The sequence below is a fragment of the Brassica napus genome, chromosome A5 (assembly GCF_020379485.1).
Source record: "Brassica napus cultivar Da-Ae chromosome A5, Da-Ae, whole genome shotgun sequence".
Classification (NCBI taxonomy): Eukaryota; Viridiplantae; Streptophyta; class Magnoliopsida; order Brassicales; family Brassicaceae; genus Brassica; species Brassica napus.
Window position 1 is genome coordinate 10,975,166 of NC_063438.1, and position 14,292 is coordinate 10,989,457.

Below are 14,292 nucleotides of genomic sequence, written 5' to 3' on the forward strand. Positions count from 1 at the left end.
TATCAAATTGTAATATTACAGTAGATTTTTAATGTAATATTTTTATTTATATATGATATATACACCTTTTTAATATTTTAAGATAGATTTTTTATGTATTTTTTTATTTCATATATTTTATATTTACTTATTATTTATTTTTCATATATTTTATATTTACTTATTATAATAGACGTTTAATTTAATATTTTAATATTGTATATTTACTTATATTTATTTAACTATACATTTTTCAGATATATGTTTAATTTTATTTTTTTTCATTTTTATATTATATTTACTTACTGTTTATCTTTTCTTATTTTGTTAAATTTTGAAGGAGTTATAAAATTTAGAAATTCTATTGTTATTGGTTTATGTATTCTTAAAATATTAGTAGAATCTTTTTTTATTGATTTATGGATTTTTAAATTCCATACAAAATCTTTTGTTATTCAAAAAGTTTAGTTTTTATTAATTTTGTAATTCAAGTAAACTGGACATAAATTCTTTCTAGTTTTACTCATAACACTCAACTTTACAAATATCATCTATACTCATAAGATTCTTAAAATCTATGTAACAAAAAACACAAATATACAAACACAAAAAGTTTTGTATTACATTTTTTATTTTCATGTGAAAGATAATTGTAAAAAAAAAGAAAATTAAATTTTGAATGAGTTATAAAATTTAGAAATTCTATTGTTATTGGTTTATGTATTCTTAAAATACTAGTAGAAATTATTTAAAAAATAACAAAATTATTGAAGTAACATAATCTAGAATTAGAAAACTTTAAACAAAAATCAAACAAGACAAATCAAAATGTCAAAATATTTAAAAAATCAATAAAATTTATTTTAACATCAAATAATTATATTTCTTGAAAGAAAAATTTAAGTTTTTTATAGAAAGATAATTTGGAAAGAAACTATATATATGAAAATACATGATAATCAATCATAAGCAATGACAATTTATACAATATGTATGGCAAAAATTCATCAAATCTACTTAACTCTTAAAATTCTTTTAAATTTAGAAATTTTCAAACTCCACTCAAATTCTATTTTCAGTAGGCCCCCTTAGTGTATGTGAAAGCATGATTAAGGCATTAATTCAAATACTTATTAGGTTAAAGTATGTTTAAATATATGTAATTAATATATCACTGAATTGACTAGATAGGTACTGTTGAAGTGAAATTGGCAGATTTCCAACTTTAAGATAAGGACAAGTCATCGCCTTTACCTTAAAGCATGGGTGTAACTCATCATAATTTGGCCCAACTTTTATTTGCCATTTTCTTCTCGACTGTAAAAAGCACTTTAGGCGAGATCAACTAGGCATCCACAGGCATTAAATGTTACTTCAAACGAAAGTGCGTTTATTATTCTGAAATTTTTGATGTCTAATAAACTACCATCAAAATATCATAACCCATCAATCGAAAGCATATTGTATTTAACCATATATTTCTCTACAACTAAAAACGACTTGATTTGATTCAATCATCTAGAAACTCGATCTACTAGCAAGGAAGGATCCGGTAGTATACTCTTTCATTTAAAATAAATATGGGAACAAAAATTATGGGAACAAAAGCCTTACTGGATTTGAAAATTTCAACACCTTGCATAAGAAATATGTGACTTTTTTTTCTTCTTTTGAATACTATGAGGTTAAACCTGTAATCTTCCAAATCTGAAACCACAACATTCAATGTTAGTTTCGTCTCTTCCGTATAAACTTTTGACACAATGGCCAATGTCATTTTCAGTTGAATTAAGGAAAAAAGTTCTCTGACTACATAAAGTATTGCTTCCATTCATGAATCTTCTTTTTTTCTGGGATTTCGGGAGCTACCACAGAGAAAACGAAACAGTTAGATGATAAGGGTCGGGTCGGGTCATTTTAGTTGGATTTCGGTTGGATCATATTATATTTTAAAGAATTTGATTAAGCGCCAAAAACTTTTGATTAGATCTAATTACACCCCTAGTGATGAATTCGATATATTTCAGTGAGTTGATGTAGTTTATGACACATTTTAATACTTTAGGGGGTTTCAGATACATTACCCAATAGTTTATGTAGCTAGAGAATTAATGAACTATGTATGGTATGTTAACCTTTTACCTATATGCAAGCTCATAATAATAGTTATCTCAGAATCTTATTTTCTCTTCTTTTCTCAAAGCAATTTAAAAATTTTCTTTTCTTTACCAAAATTTCTACAATAATAACAGACCCACCCACCATTTCCAAAAAGATGTCCATAGACTTTTAAATTCTTATAAGTCTTCTCATTTTCTCCTCTAAAACAAAAGTCTTGCTATATATAGTCCCAAGCTTCTTCTCAAAATTCACCTCATAATTTTTCTAATCAATGGCTTCAATCTATTCACTTCTTTTTCTTTCACTTTTACAACTACATTGCACTCTATCTACTGGGAACAACCATATTATCCACAGAAAATCCTTAGAAATCATTTCCGGCAGTGGTGTCGGTGGCATTCCACCACCGTTACCTTCACCGCAACCAAAACCTGAAGAATGCCCTCCTCCGTGCCCGCCACGGCCACTGCCTCCACAACCTGAAGAATGCCCTCCTCCACCACCTCCTCCATGCCCTCCTCCACGGCCACCGCCTCCACAACCTGAAGAATGCCCTCCTCCACCTCCTCCTCCATGCCCTCCTCCACCGCAACCAAAACCTGAAGAATGTCCTCCTCCACCGCCTCTTCCTCCTTCTCCTCCACCGCCTCCTCCTCCATCGCCTCCTCCTACACCTTCCCCCAAAACACCACCACTTCCTCCGCCGGAGTCGATACATTCACCACCCAAAGCACCGCCACTTTCACCGTCGGAGCCATCACGCTCACCGCCTAAACCACCGAAATCACCACCGCCGCCGCAACTAACTTTTGCGAGTCCACTACTAAAGAAAGTCTACCCAGTCCTCCAAGCTTTCAAGAAACTAGTCGAAGTCGATTCAAAGAACATTCTTGCTTCTTGGAATGGTTCCGACATTTGCGGCAAATACCGCGGACTCGAATGCGCGACGTTCCCTGGAACAAAATATCAAGCAGTCGCCAGCGTCCAGTTTAACGGGTTTAACTTCTCCGGCAAGAACCTTCGATTAGATAACTTTCTCGACAAGTTAGACACAGTCACCATCTTTCACGCAAACTCCAACAACTTCTTAGGCTCTGTCCCTAAAGTCAGCAACTTGAAGTACTTATTCGAGCTTGACCTAAGCAACAACAAACTTACCGGAGAGTTCCCAGCTTCTGTCTTAAAAGCAACAAATCTCACGTTTCTCGATCTCAGGTTCAATACTTTCTCAGGCTCTGTTCCACGTCAGGTCTTTAATCTCGATCTCGACGTCTTGTTCATCAACAACAACAATCTTGTTCAGAAACTTCCACACAATCTTGGCTCCATCACCGCTCTTTATCTCACATTCGCCAACAACAGGTTAGATTCCCGATTAAAGTTATTGGGTAAATTAAAGTAGCTAAGTTATTTTAATTTTAAAGATTTATTTTAAAATTATTTATGGTCCCTCCCTATAGTTTTTTAAACCGTAAATTATTAAAGTAGCTACTTTCTTTATGACAGGTTCACTGGTCCAATTCCTGCTAGCATAGGCAACATCAAGTACCTACAAGAAGTACTTTTCTTGAATAACCAGTTAACCGGATGCTTACCATATCAAATAGGCAAGCTAAACCGAGCCACTGTTTTTGATGTTGAGTATAACAACCTAACTGGTCCTATACCATATTCTTTCGGTTTTTTTTTTTTTTTTTTTTTTGGTAAAAATGTTAAGATATTATTACCAATTTTCAATTTTTGACAGAAATACAATGGGAAACAAGAAACAGAGGAAATGAAATGCAACTAAACACATACTCTTCCTAGACCAGAATGGGACTGACACAACAAGCTGAACAGCTAACCACAAGCCTCGCCAAGTCGAAACATGCCACTTGCCGCAAAAAGATGAACCACAGTGAAATCGAGAGTCGGAACCCGGTAGAATTTGGCTTGCCCGATGATCCGCTCTTTATGATAAGGCTCAACCAAGAACAGCTCGTGGTAGACCAACTAAGCTACAGCCAAAACAGCCAGACAGTAAAACCCGAGACCAAGCACCCGCACAGCCATGGTCGAGCAAAGGATAGACAAGCCTCCAAGAGCTACACAGGTCGAAGACCCACACAGCCCGAAAGCCTCCTCATCTCTTCCTCTTTGCGATTTGCTCCGGTTTGCCTCTCTTTCTTCTCATCTCCGTTTTGCTCGGTTCTGTGGGCGGAGCTCTGGCTCGGGTTATCTAGAGTTGCTCCGGGGAAGTTTAGATCCGTGGCTAGGGGTTCCTGTTCTGGAGATTCGGCACGGCGGTGAGGGTTGTGGGCCGCCGGAGTCGGCTTTTTAGGGTGAAAGCTTTGGTGGTTCAGGCTTTTCTCCTTCTCTGTCCTATTGAAGCTTTCGGTGTTGTTGGCGGGTGGTGTTCGTCGACGTCTCTCTCCTCCAGCTGCGAAGTGGTCTTCGTCGTGGTGAGGAGTCGGGGCTTTCTTTCTTTCTCTTGCTTGGTGTCTCGCATGGGAGGGAAGATCGTACCTGGCTCAAGCGAGGTGATAGATGTCTTCTATCGGTTCGAGCACGGAGGTCTGGTGACTGTGTGGTGGCCGAGCTTCTGTGAGTCCTCGTCTGCAGCTTTCTTGCCGGTTTGAAGGAATGTCGTCTATGGCTTCTCCGTCTTCGGTTGTGGCGGTTGCTCTCTCTTTGATGTCGTGAGCCACTCCTTCGTATCCAGTATGCTCTGTCTCTTGTCTGAGGCTTTGAGTTCTTCAGTCCTTCTTCGTGGGCCGTTTCAACTATGGCGAGTACTCCGGTGTGTTCCCGTCGAAGCGCAGCAGTGACCGGCGGCAGGTTCTCTGTATCCGGGACAAGGCGTAGAGTAGAAGCGTCAGTGTGTCATCTGCATCTTCTTCTCGACGATGGAGACTTGTTTGAACTTTGTTCATCCCTGTGCCAGATTCACCGGTGGTGTGATCCGGTAGAACATTGTTCATCTCTATTGCAGGTTCTGGAGCTGGATTTGGTTGGTGCCTCTTCGCTACCCGTCTTTCATATTCTTTCGGTTGCTTAGACAAGATGGAACAACTCAACTTAGCCAGAAATAAATTCTTTGGAACCATACCAGAGATCGTATGCGAGATTTCTAGTCTCAAAAACCTCTCCCTCTCCTATAATTTCTTCACTCAGGTCGGTCCAAAATGTAGGAATCTCATCAAGAGAAACATTCTCGACGTTCGTATGAATTGTATACTTGATCTTCCAAACCAGAAAACGCCACTGGAATGTGCGAACTTCTTCATGCGGAAACATACATGTCCTAATTCCAAGTCCATGTTTCGGATCCCTTGTGGTAAAAATCCAAACAGGATCAGACTGGATCAAGAGCAGTTGAAGGACGAACAAGCTCAAACTTCTTCTCCGGTATCTTACTGGGCACTTAACCCGGACCGGATTCAAAACAGATAAACTTTTTTTGATGTATTATGGCGTGTTACAATAAGTGTTTATACCATTTGCGGTTTATAAATTCTATATTAAGTATTAACTAAATAAATGCATTTGTTAACTAGTTACGAATCATGACTTCAGATATATATATATATATATCTTCAAAATAATTTTAAGTTTTAAGAACATCCACATGGTAGAGTATTTTCCAAAGGTTATCTAATATTTTAATACCAATATAATATTATTAACAAGGAAAATCAATCCAACTGATGTAAAGAGAGTATATTTAGGGTTTGAATAAAACACAGAACACATGCAGAATAAATGTAGTTTTAATAGGATGCAGATTGGACTGTATGTTTTTTTGCCATTCACCTTAAAATATGCAGAACACAAAAATATCTTAAAATAATAAAAAAACTGCATTCAGATTAATGTTATCATTAAATTGTCTGATCTGCAATGAAGAAGAAAAAAGGGCTGGACAATTGCTCTCCATTAAATTTGCACTAGGTGACCGGCCCGCACCCTGTGCGGGCATAAGAACATGATCGGTCTGCACCATGTGTTCTCTATCGGCCTGTACCTCACGAGAGAAAACACAGTAACGTCAGTATGAAGAAGCAGATATTGTGTGTATGTATAATTGCAACGTCACAAAATATTTTGTGTGTTTACGAAGATACTTTCATTCAAAAAATGGAATAAATAGTGTATAGTTTTAGAAGTAACATATTTTATATTATCATTAATTAGAATTGTATTGTATATGTTTCGTAATTCTTTATTTTAGGTGAATAATATTATTTTTCCATAAATAATAAACAAACATTTATGTAGACATATTAAAAGAAAATATAATTAAAATCAAAATATTATCCATAAATAATATAAATTATGAAGTACATTTCTCGATAAAGAAAGCGAATTCAATTAGAAACGTGCAAAAAATTAAATAAATTTTGTAAGCAATTTGACGGGTTAACATTATTTGATAAATTTCTAAATTTCTAAATTTTATTGAACATGAAAAATATTAAATTGACATACCGTCATCGGTCTCCTAACTCATCACAACCCATCTGGCAAATACAAAAAATAAATAATTGTAACAGTTTATATATTTTAAAATTTGTATTTGAAAAAAATAGATTAAAATTACGTACCGTGACTACGGAATATTCTGAAAAATTTGTTTGTAGACAACATTCAATGGTTTGATTTGAAAGTGCAACTTTGCCTTGCATTTTGTAAGCATTTTATAAATTATTTTAAAATTATGATAAATTTATTCTTTAAACAACGATAAATAATTTAAAAAAATATTAATAAACATTTTTGGATTTTGTAATATTTAAAATAGTTATTATATAATTATATTCGAACACTGTTCATCAAGTAGAGGATAAAACTATTATAATTATCTTATATAAAATTTCGTTCATTTTATTTTATAGGTTATAAATATTAAAAGTAATAAATAAAACATTATTAATCTTTCAATAATTTCGAGAATAGTTTCCATAAATTGTTATTTGTAATATTCGTTAGATTATATGGCAAGTGATGTTAAACGTCAATAAGTTAAACAATTCTTCCATATTTGGAAAACATATATATATATATATAACAATGACAAATTAAATGGTAGAGTATGTAAACACATGTTTTCTACCAGCGTGAGTTAGAACACAGCTGTATTTAAGAATCATAAGGGCCTCTACAGGTCTTTAATCTTCGCCTTCATCATCCCACTTCAGCGGCTTCAGTTGAACCTTCCTGTATATCCCTGAGAAATTTCCTCCCTGCGCCATTCCAAAAGGTTCTATGCTGTGAGAAAATGACCTCATGAATTAAATAAAAAATGCATAATGCTAGCTTACTTATAAGATAGTATATTTAACAAAAAAAAATGATATAAGATAGTATTACTAAATGATACTATGTAATACTTTCCCGGACAATATTCAACAAAGAGAGAGAAAGTACTAAAGAACCTCTTCAAGAACTGCTTTAACTTGGCGAAGCTTCTCAGCATGTTCAATCAAAGTTTTCTGGATCACTATCACTCTCACGACCTGGTCTACATATAAGAAAAGGAAGACCATATTGTCGTTACCAGTATTCAACACATGGAAAAGATAGACCAGAAATGCTTTTTGGAGACAAGACACAAATAGTTGAGTTCAGGGTTCTAAAGATGAGGAGCCTTTGCGTCTAAACACATTTTTCTTAGCACACAAGCAACATTGTCGTAATACCTTAATAGTATGAGAGGAGAGATTTGTGAATAATACTTTAAAGAGTGAAAAGAGAATGTTTGTATTTTAAGACCTTGGGTGTCTCCTATATATATACAGTCGATTTATTCTCATATTAATGATTTTAATATTTTGCACAATAAATAATAAAATCGTTTAAAGAAAGATATTAAATGTGTATTGTCAAAAAATGATTTGCATATGATATGATGTTAACTTGCGCAATTAATCTACATTAGAAAGGTAAGTTATTAAAAACAAACAACCTAATTAGAAACATTAAAATATTTTGTAAGCAATATAATAAATATGATATCAACATGCGCAAGTTTACCGTTTGAATAATAAGGAAAGTTTTTAATATTTGTCTTAATTCTAAATCTTGCCCAAGGGTAAACTAAATCGATAAAATTTAATGATTTCAATTTGCGCAAGTAATCCATATTGTGAATAAGTGATTTGCATATTTAATGATTTCAACTTGCGCAAGTAATCTATATTAAAAAGGTAAGTTATTAAAAACAAATTTTGTCAATAAGTTATTTGCATATTTAATGATTTCAACTTAATCGATATTAAATGTGTATTGTCAAAAAATGATTTGCATATGATATGATTTTAACTTGAGCAAGTAATCCATAGTAGAAAGGTAAGTTATTAAAAACAAACAACCTAATTAGAAACATTAAAATATTTTGTAAGCAATATAATAAATATGATATCAACATGTGCAAGTTTACCGTTTGAATAATAAGGAAAGTTTTTAATATTTGTCTTAATTCTAAATCTTGCCCAATGGTAAACTAAATCGATAAAATTTAATGATTTCAATTTGCGCAAGTAATCCATATTGTGAATAAGTGATTTACATATTTAATGATTTCAACTTGCGCAAGTAATCTATATTAGAAAGGTAAGTTATTAAAAACAAATTTTGTCAATAAGTTATTTGCATATTTAATGATTTCAACTTAATCGATATTAAATGTGTATTGTCAAAAAATGATTTGCATATGATATGATTTTAACGTGCGCAAGTAATTCATATTAGAAAGGTAATTTATTAAAAACAAACAACCTAATTAGAAACATTAAAATATTTTGTAAGCAATATAATAAATATGATATCAACATGCGCAAGTTTACCGTTTGAATAATAAGGAAAGTTTTTAATATTTTTCTTAATTCTAAATCTTGCCCAATGGTAAACTAAATCGATAAAATTTAATGATTTCAACTTGTGCAAGTAATCCATATTGTGAATAAGTGATTTGCATATTTAATGATTTCAACTTGTGCAAGTAATCTATCTTAGAAAGGTAAGTTATTAAAAACAAATTTTGTCAATAATTTATTTGCATATTTAATAATTTCAACTTAATCGATATTAAATGTGTATTGTCAAAAAATGATTTGCATATGATATGATTTTAACTTGCACAAGTAATCCATATTAGAAAGGTAAATTATTAAAAACAAACAACTTAATTAGAAACATTAAAATATTTTGTAAGCAATATAATAAATATGATATCAACATGCGCAAGTTTACCGTTTGAATAATAAAAAAAATGTTAGTTTTTAATAAAAAGTTACATCCGAAATTTAAAAAAAAATAACTAAATTAATGTCTTTTTAGTTTTAAAATGTTATGTCCAAATCTATTAACTATTCAATCTATTAAAAATAAAAATTAGCTAACTGAAAGTTATATTTTTAAATATAAGAAACTTGAGAAATGAAAATTTTAATTTTTTTTTTCAAAATCTAAATATCCGAACCAGATCCGAAATAACCGAATCCGAATTAAAAATACTCGAACCCGACCCGAAGTACAGAAATACCCGAACGGGTTCTACACTTCTATACTGAAATACCCGAAAATCCGAAATACCCGACCCGAACCCAAACGGGTACCCAAGGCTAAACTAAATCGATAATTATTATCCCCTAGCTATATATGGGCTTAACGAAATCGACAATAGTTTTGGGTTTGTCTACATAAGCGATTGATTAAAATAAATGAAAAAAGAAAAATTCAAAAAAAACCAGCCAATAGAATTATAACGTTTTTCCTGAGAAGCTCTATATGAGTGCCACCTCAGCAAAAATCACTAAAGTGACTTCTCTTTTAATGTATAGGGGGATATCTTTTAAAGTAAAATATATACCATATAAAACTAACTAATTATTTAAATTTAGATTTTAATAGTTTCATTGTATTTTTAATAATAATTATGGATTACTAAAAAGAATATACTATTTGAATTTTATTAATATGTGATTGATTATTTTATTTAACAATATTATGGCTGTACAATTTAGTTATTTTGTTTTTTTAAATTATTACTATTATGTTTTTGCGCTTGTAATTATGACAAAATAATTTATGGTGTATGGATTTTATTTTATGCAGTTATGTCACGCACCAGTTGTGTTGATTTATTCGAAATATATTTATTTCATTTGTTGTGTGAATAAGGTAGTACAATATATTTCATGGATATATTAAACCGTTGGAACACAGTAAATACATATTAGGGACTTTGTATTTGAAACCACTAATTTGACTTATGTGTAAGTTTTAATATGATGATTTTCATCAGAATGGGAAATGTAAAACTCTAAGATAAGAGAGAGTCGTTTGTTGACGAAATTTTAAATAAAACAGAGTCAAGAGTCTCAAAATATTAGCATTTGTAGCTTTGAAAACGATGTTTCCGTCGAATCTTAAAAGTGTTGGAGAACACATTGGCTGATGTTCCTGGATGAAAGTGATGCAGTCAGTATTTAAAAAAAAACTCATTAGAGATAACAGACTAACAGAGTTTCCGTATGTCAAATGCCTAAAATCTTTATTATAAAGGCTGCCAAATTTTGATTCAAGCAAATACAGTGAAACCTCTATAAATTAATAATGTTGGGACTACACCAAAACTATAAGCTTTTTATTAATTTATATAGATATTAATTTATCGATATACTAATTAAGCCAAAACCTCAATTTAGGACTAAAATTATATTATTTTAAATAGATTATTAGTGTATATTAATTTATAGAGTATTAATTTAAAGAAGTTATACGGTATGCACATCTTTTTTTAGTACCTGTTTTTTTCTAAAGGAGAATACCCTTATTTTCTTTTAGGGTATATTTTGTGGCCTTATGGTTTATATCATTCGAGTTTTGGTTAACCAGTTTATACGTTACATAAGCATCGGTAATTTTTGGATGCGTTCGATCCATATCTGAAATTGACTATTCAATTATTTGGCCATCGTTTTGTTCTGGCAAGAAATTATTAGTATCTACTAATTAATTTATGCAATGAAGCAGTTATAATCTCCAGACTTTTCACTAAATCGTTCAATGTGTATATTTTTCCTAATTGAAACTTTTTATAAAAAGCTTATTGTCTATTTGTTTAGTGAATGTGTTACCATGATAACGAATAATAAATAACTGCAGTAAACGTTCCATTATACATAATGAATATTGTAGTAATATTCTTTTAGTACCTGTGTTTTTTAGAGATCATGTGATATAGAATATTTTTTTACATTTTAAATGTAATTAGTGGAACATAGGACACCCAACATAGTGCTTCGCGTGCATGTCAAGTCAGCTAAGACGTGGACCATTCTAGTATTGAAATATAATCTCACCGTTAATGTCCCAAACACAAAGTGATTTGGTTGTTTAAATAGAAAATGGTAGTCTCTAAATTTGGTCGTTATATTATAACATAAACTCATTTTCGCCTAAATTAAACCAATACGATTTAAATACCTGTATAAAACAAAATAACTTATACCGGAATGCAAATAAACTTTATAATATAAAATTGAATAAAGATAGTCTGAAACAAACTTAAATTGTCCATATAATTGGAATATCCAAAACAGAAATAACATAATACGTGAAATTCAACAAAGATGCATAAGCATTATTTAAATTAATATGTCGTGTCGCAACTTCCAAACTCGTGTGCAATGAAGTGAATGCGTTTCATCGATCTGTAAATTGGGTTGGCTATTAGGCTAAATTTTAAATTGTATTCGGGTTGGATGGGCTTTAATATTGCTTCACCATGTAATAGCCTTTGGGCGTTTCCATAAATGAAAAATGTTGACAAAAAAAAAAGTTTTCTCCCCTCTTCTATCGTCTTCCTTCTTTCTCTTCTTCTCTGGTTATTTTGTTATTCATCTTATTTCTTTTGTTTCTTATTACTTTTCTGTCAAAATCCGTTAAGCACAACCATGGGCTTAATAATTTTTTTATCACCTTTTTGTGTTGTTTATTAAGAGAAATGAACTGATGATTTTTTGGAAGAGAAGTTTCATATTTATAGTGGAGGAATAACACAAAGGAATGAATGAAGGGATTATTCAATGTGAGATTGTGTGAGAAGTGGAGAATAGGTATTAATGCGAATGTTAATGAAGATGCATGAACCAAGTTAATTTCCGTAACGGCGCCAGATTAAAGAAGTCTATTCGCCAAAAACGATGGCTTCTAACTGACATTGATCGGAATTGTTCGTCACTGGTGAAACAGTTGGATTTCTATTGACAGTTAACTGAGCAGGAATTTTTTTCACGGCTGCCACATTCCCTAGGTTTCGTATACAGTTTTTTTTGAAGAAGATGTATTTGAGCCGTAGTAGGCACATAAAGCTCAATAAACTCAAAAATAAATGAAACATTGAGTTTTGATTAACCGTGACACGTGTCGCCACCACAGACTCAAACTTAGTGACATGGAATCTGATGTGGATGGCGTAGAAGTGAAGGAAACCCTTATATATATATATATACTAGGGCCGACCCGCCCTACGGGCGGGATGAAGATTTGAAAATTATTTAAATAGTTAGAATAATTTTTTTAATATAAATTTTTATGTATTAAAATATACATATTAGCTTATTTTGGAAGGGGTTTTAAGACTAAAATAATCATGCAATCTCGATAATTAATTATTTTGTCTTGGGGTGGCATTATTAGTATTTTAGATTAGGTAAATATATCTGAGAAAAGTTAGTATTTGGACGGTTTATTATTAGGCATATGTGAATAAGTTTGTACGATATATTCCATAGATATTTTTAATCGGTGGAATACAAAATATACATATTTGGGTCTCTGTATTTGAAGCCAATAATTTGACATAAATGTAATTTTTAATATGATATTTCTCATCAGAATGGGAAATATAAATCTCTAAGATAAGACATAGTAGTATGCTGGTAAAATTTAAAATAACACAGAGTCAAACGTCTCAAACTAATAGCATTTATAGTTTTGAAAATGATGTTTTCGTCGAAGCTTAAAACAAATATTGGCTTGTTGATTTTTTATGTAATATGTTTTGTTTTTTAAGTGGATAAATTAATTGTTGACAACAAAAGTGAATAAATTAATTCTGTATTGGTAAATACGAAGAAGACCAGTTTTATTGGTTCACAGACTAACCCATGACTTCTACATTTATATTCTACAATCGTGTTTTGCGTGTGTATGACGTAACCAACCCTAGACAAATTAAAATTAGCAAATAGAAACTTTATAAGCTTAAAACAATATTTAAATTTAAACTTTAAAATAAAGTAACAAATTTTAAACTTTATAAGTTAACAAAAAAACTCACCAAATTCAATTGTCAAAACAAAAAATTTTAAAATCTGACCAATACCAAATATTATCTCACCATTAAGAAATGGTAAGTCTCCCAAACACAAAGTGACTTGTGACTGTTTAAATAAGAAATGGTAGTCTTTAAATATGGTCAGTCAAATTATAACAGAATTTCACTTTCGTCTATAGGATCTATATTAAGAACAATTTATACTGGAATAATAAATATACTCCATAATATAAAATTGAATAAAGACTGAAACAAACTTAAAGTACCCATATAATTGGGAATATCCAAAACATAAATAACCAAATACTTGAAATTAAACAAAGATGCATAAGCATATTATTAAAACTGAGATTCTGATCATAAATTTGTTGCTGCTACATCCTAAGCAACACGCGCTTTCTTGACCACCTTAGAGGATGAGACGTCCGGATTCTTACGTGCAGTACCGTATAGACCCGTCTTAGCATCTGATCCATTACCAGTGGCCCTTCCAGATGCAAACCCAATAGGAGCTGGCTTGCCATTAGGCATGTTGTCATCATCATCCTTGTTACCTCCCTGATCCATTGAGATTGTTATACATATGTGTATTCGTAAACAGCAATAAGACAGTGAGATAACGTATTACAAATTATATTTACATTGTCGTCCACGTCATCGTCTCGCACACGACCAAGCTCATCAACAATGCTGAATATCAATCTAAAAAGTGTACAAAACGTGAGTGGAATGCTGTCAATAACCTAACAATATTAACACTATTACACATTATGCTTACATTGTTGTTTCTTTCTGAAATGTTGCTTCATATATCATGTTATGGTGAACGTCTTATGATTGCCCATGAAGTTATACGCAGTGACCAT

The 14,292-nt window shown here is 31.8% G+C and overlaps 1 protein-coding gene across 1 annotated transcript; it reads left to right on the forward strand.

The window, feature by feature from the left end:
* The first annotated feature begins 2,296 nt into the window (after positions 1-2,296).
* LOC125608719 (uncharacterized protein At4g06744-like) lies at positions 2,297-5,646 on the forward strand. Its single transcript, XM_048779180.1, has 3 exons — positions 2,297-3,462; positions 3,607-3,767; positions 5,120-5,646. Exons 1-3 carry the CDS (start codon positions 2,372-2,374, stop codon positions 5,533-5,535), a joined length of 1,668 nt encoding a protein of 555 aa, XP_048635137.1. The 5' UTR covers positions 2,297-2,371; the 3' UTR covers positions 5,536-5,646.
* Positions 5,647-14,292: the final 8,646 nt, after the last annotated feature.

Coding starts and splice junctions, on each gene's coding strand:
- LOC125608719 (XM_048779180.1), top strand. CDS start 2,372: ATGGCTTCAATCTATTCACTTCTTTTTCTTTCACTTTTACAACTACAT. Junction 3,463..3,606: donor CTCACATTCGCCAACAACAG/GTTAGATTCCCG, acceptor TCTTTATGACAG/GTTCACTGGTCCAATTCCTG. Junction 3,768..5,119: donor CAACCTAACTGGTCCTATAC/CATATTCTTTCG, acceptor CTACCCGTCTTT/CATATTCTTTCGGTTGCTTA.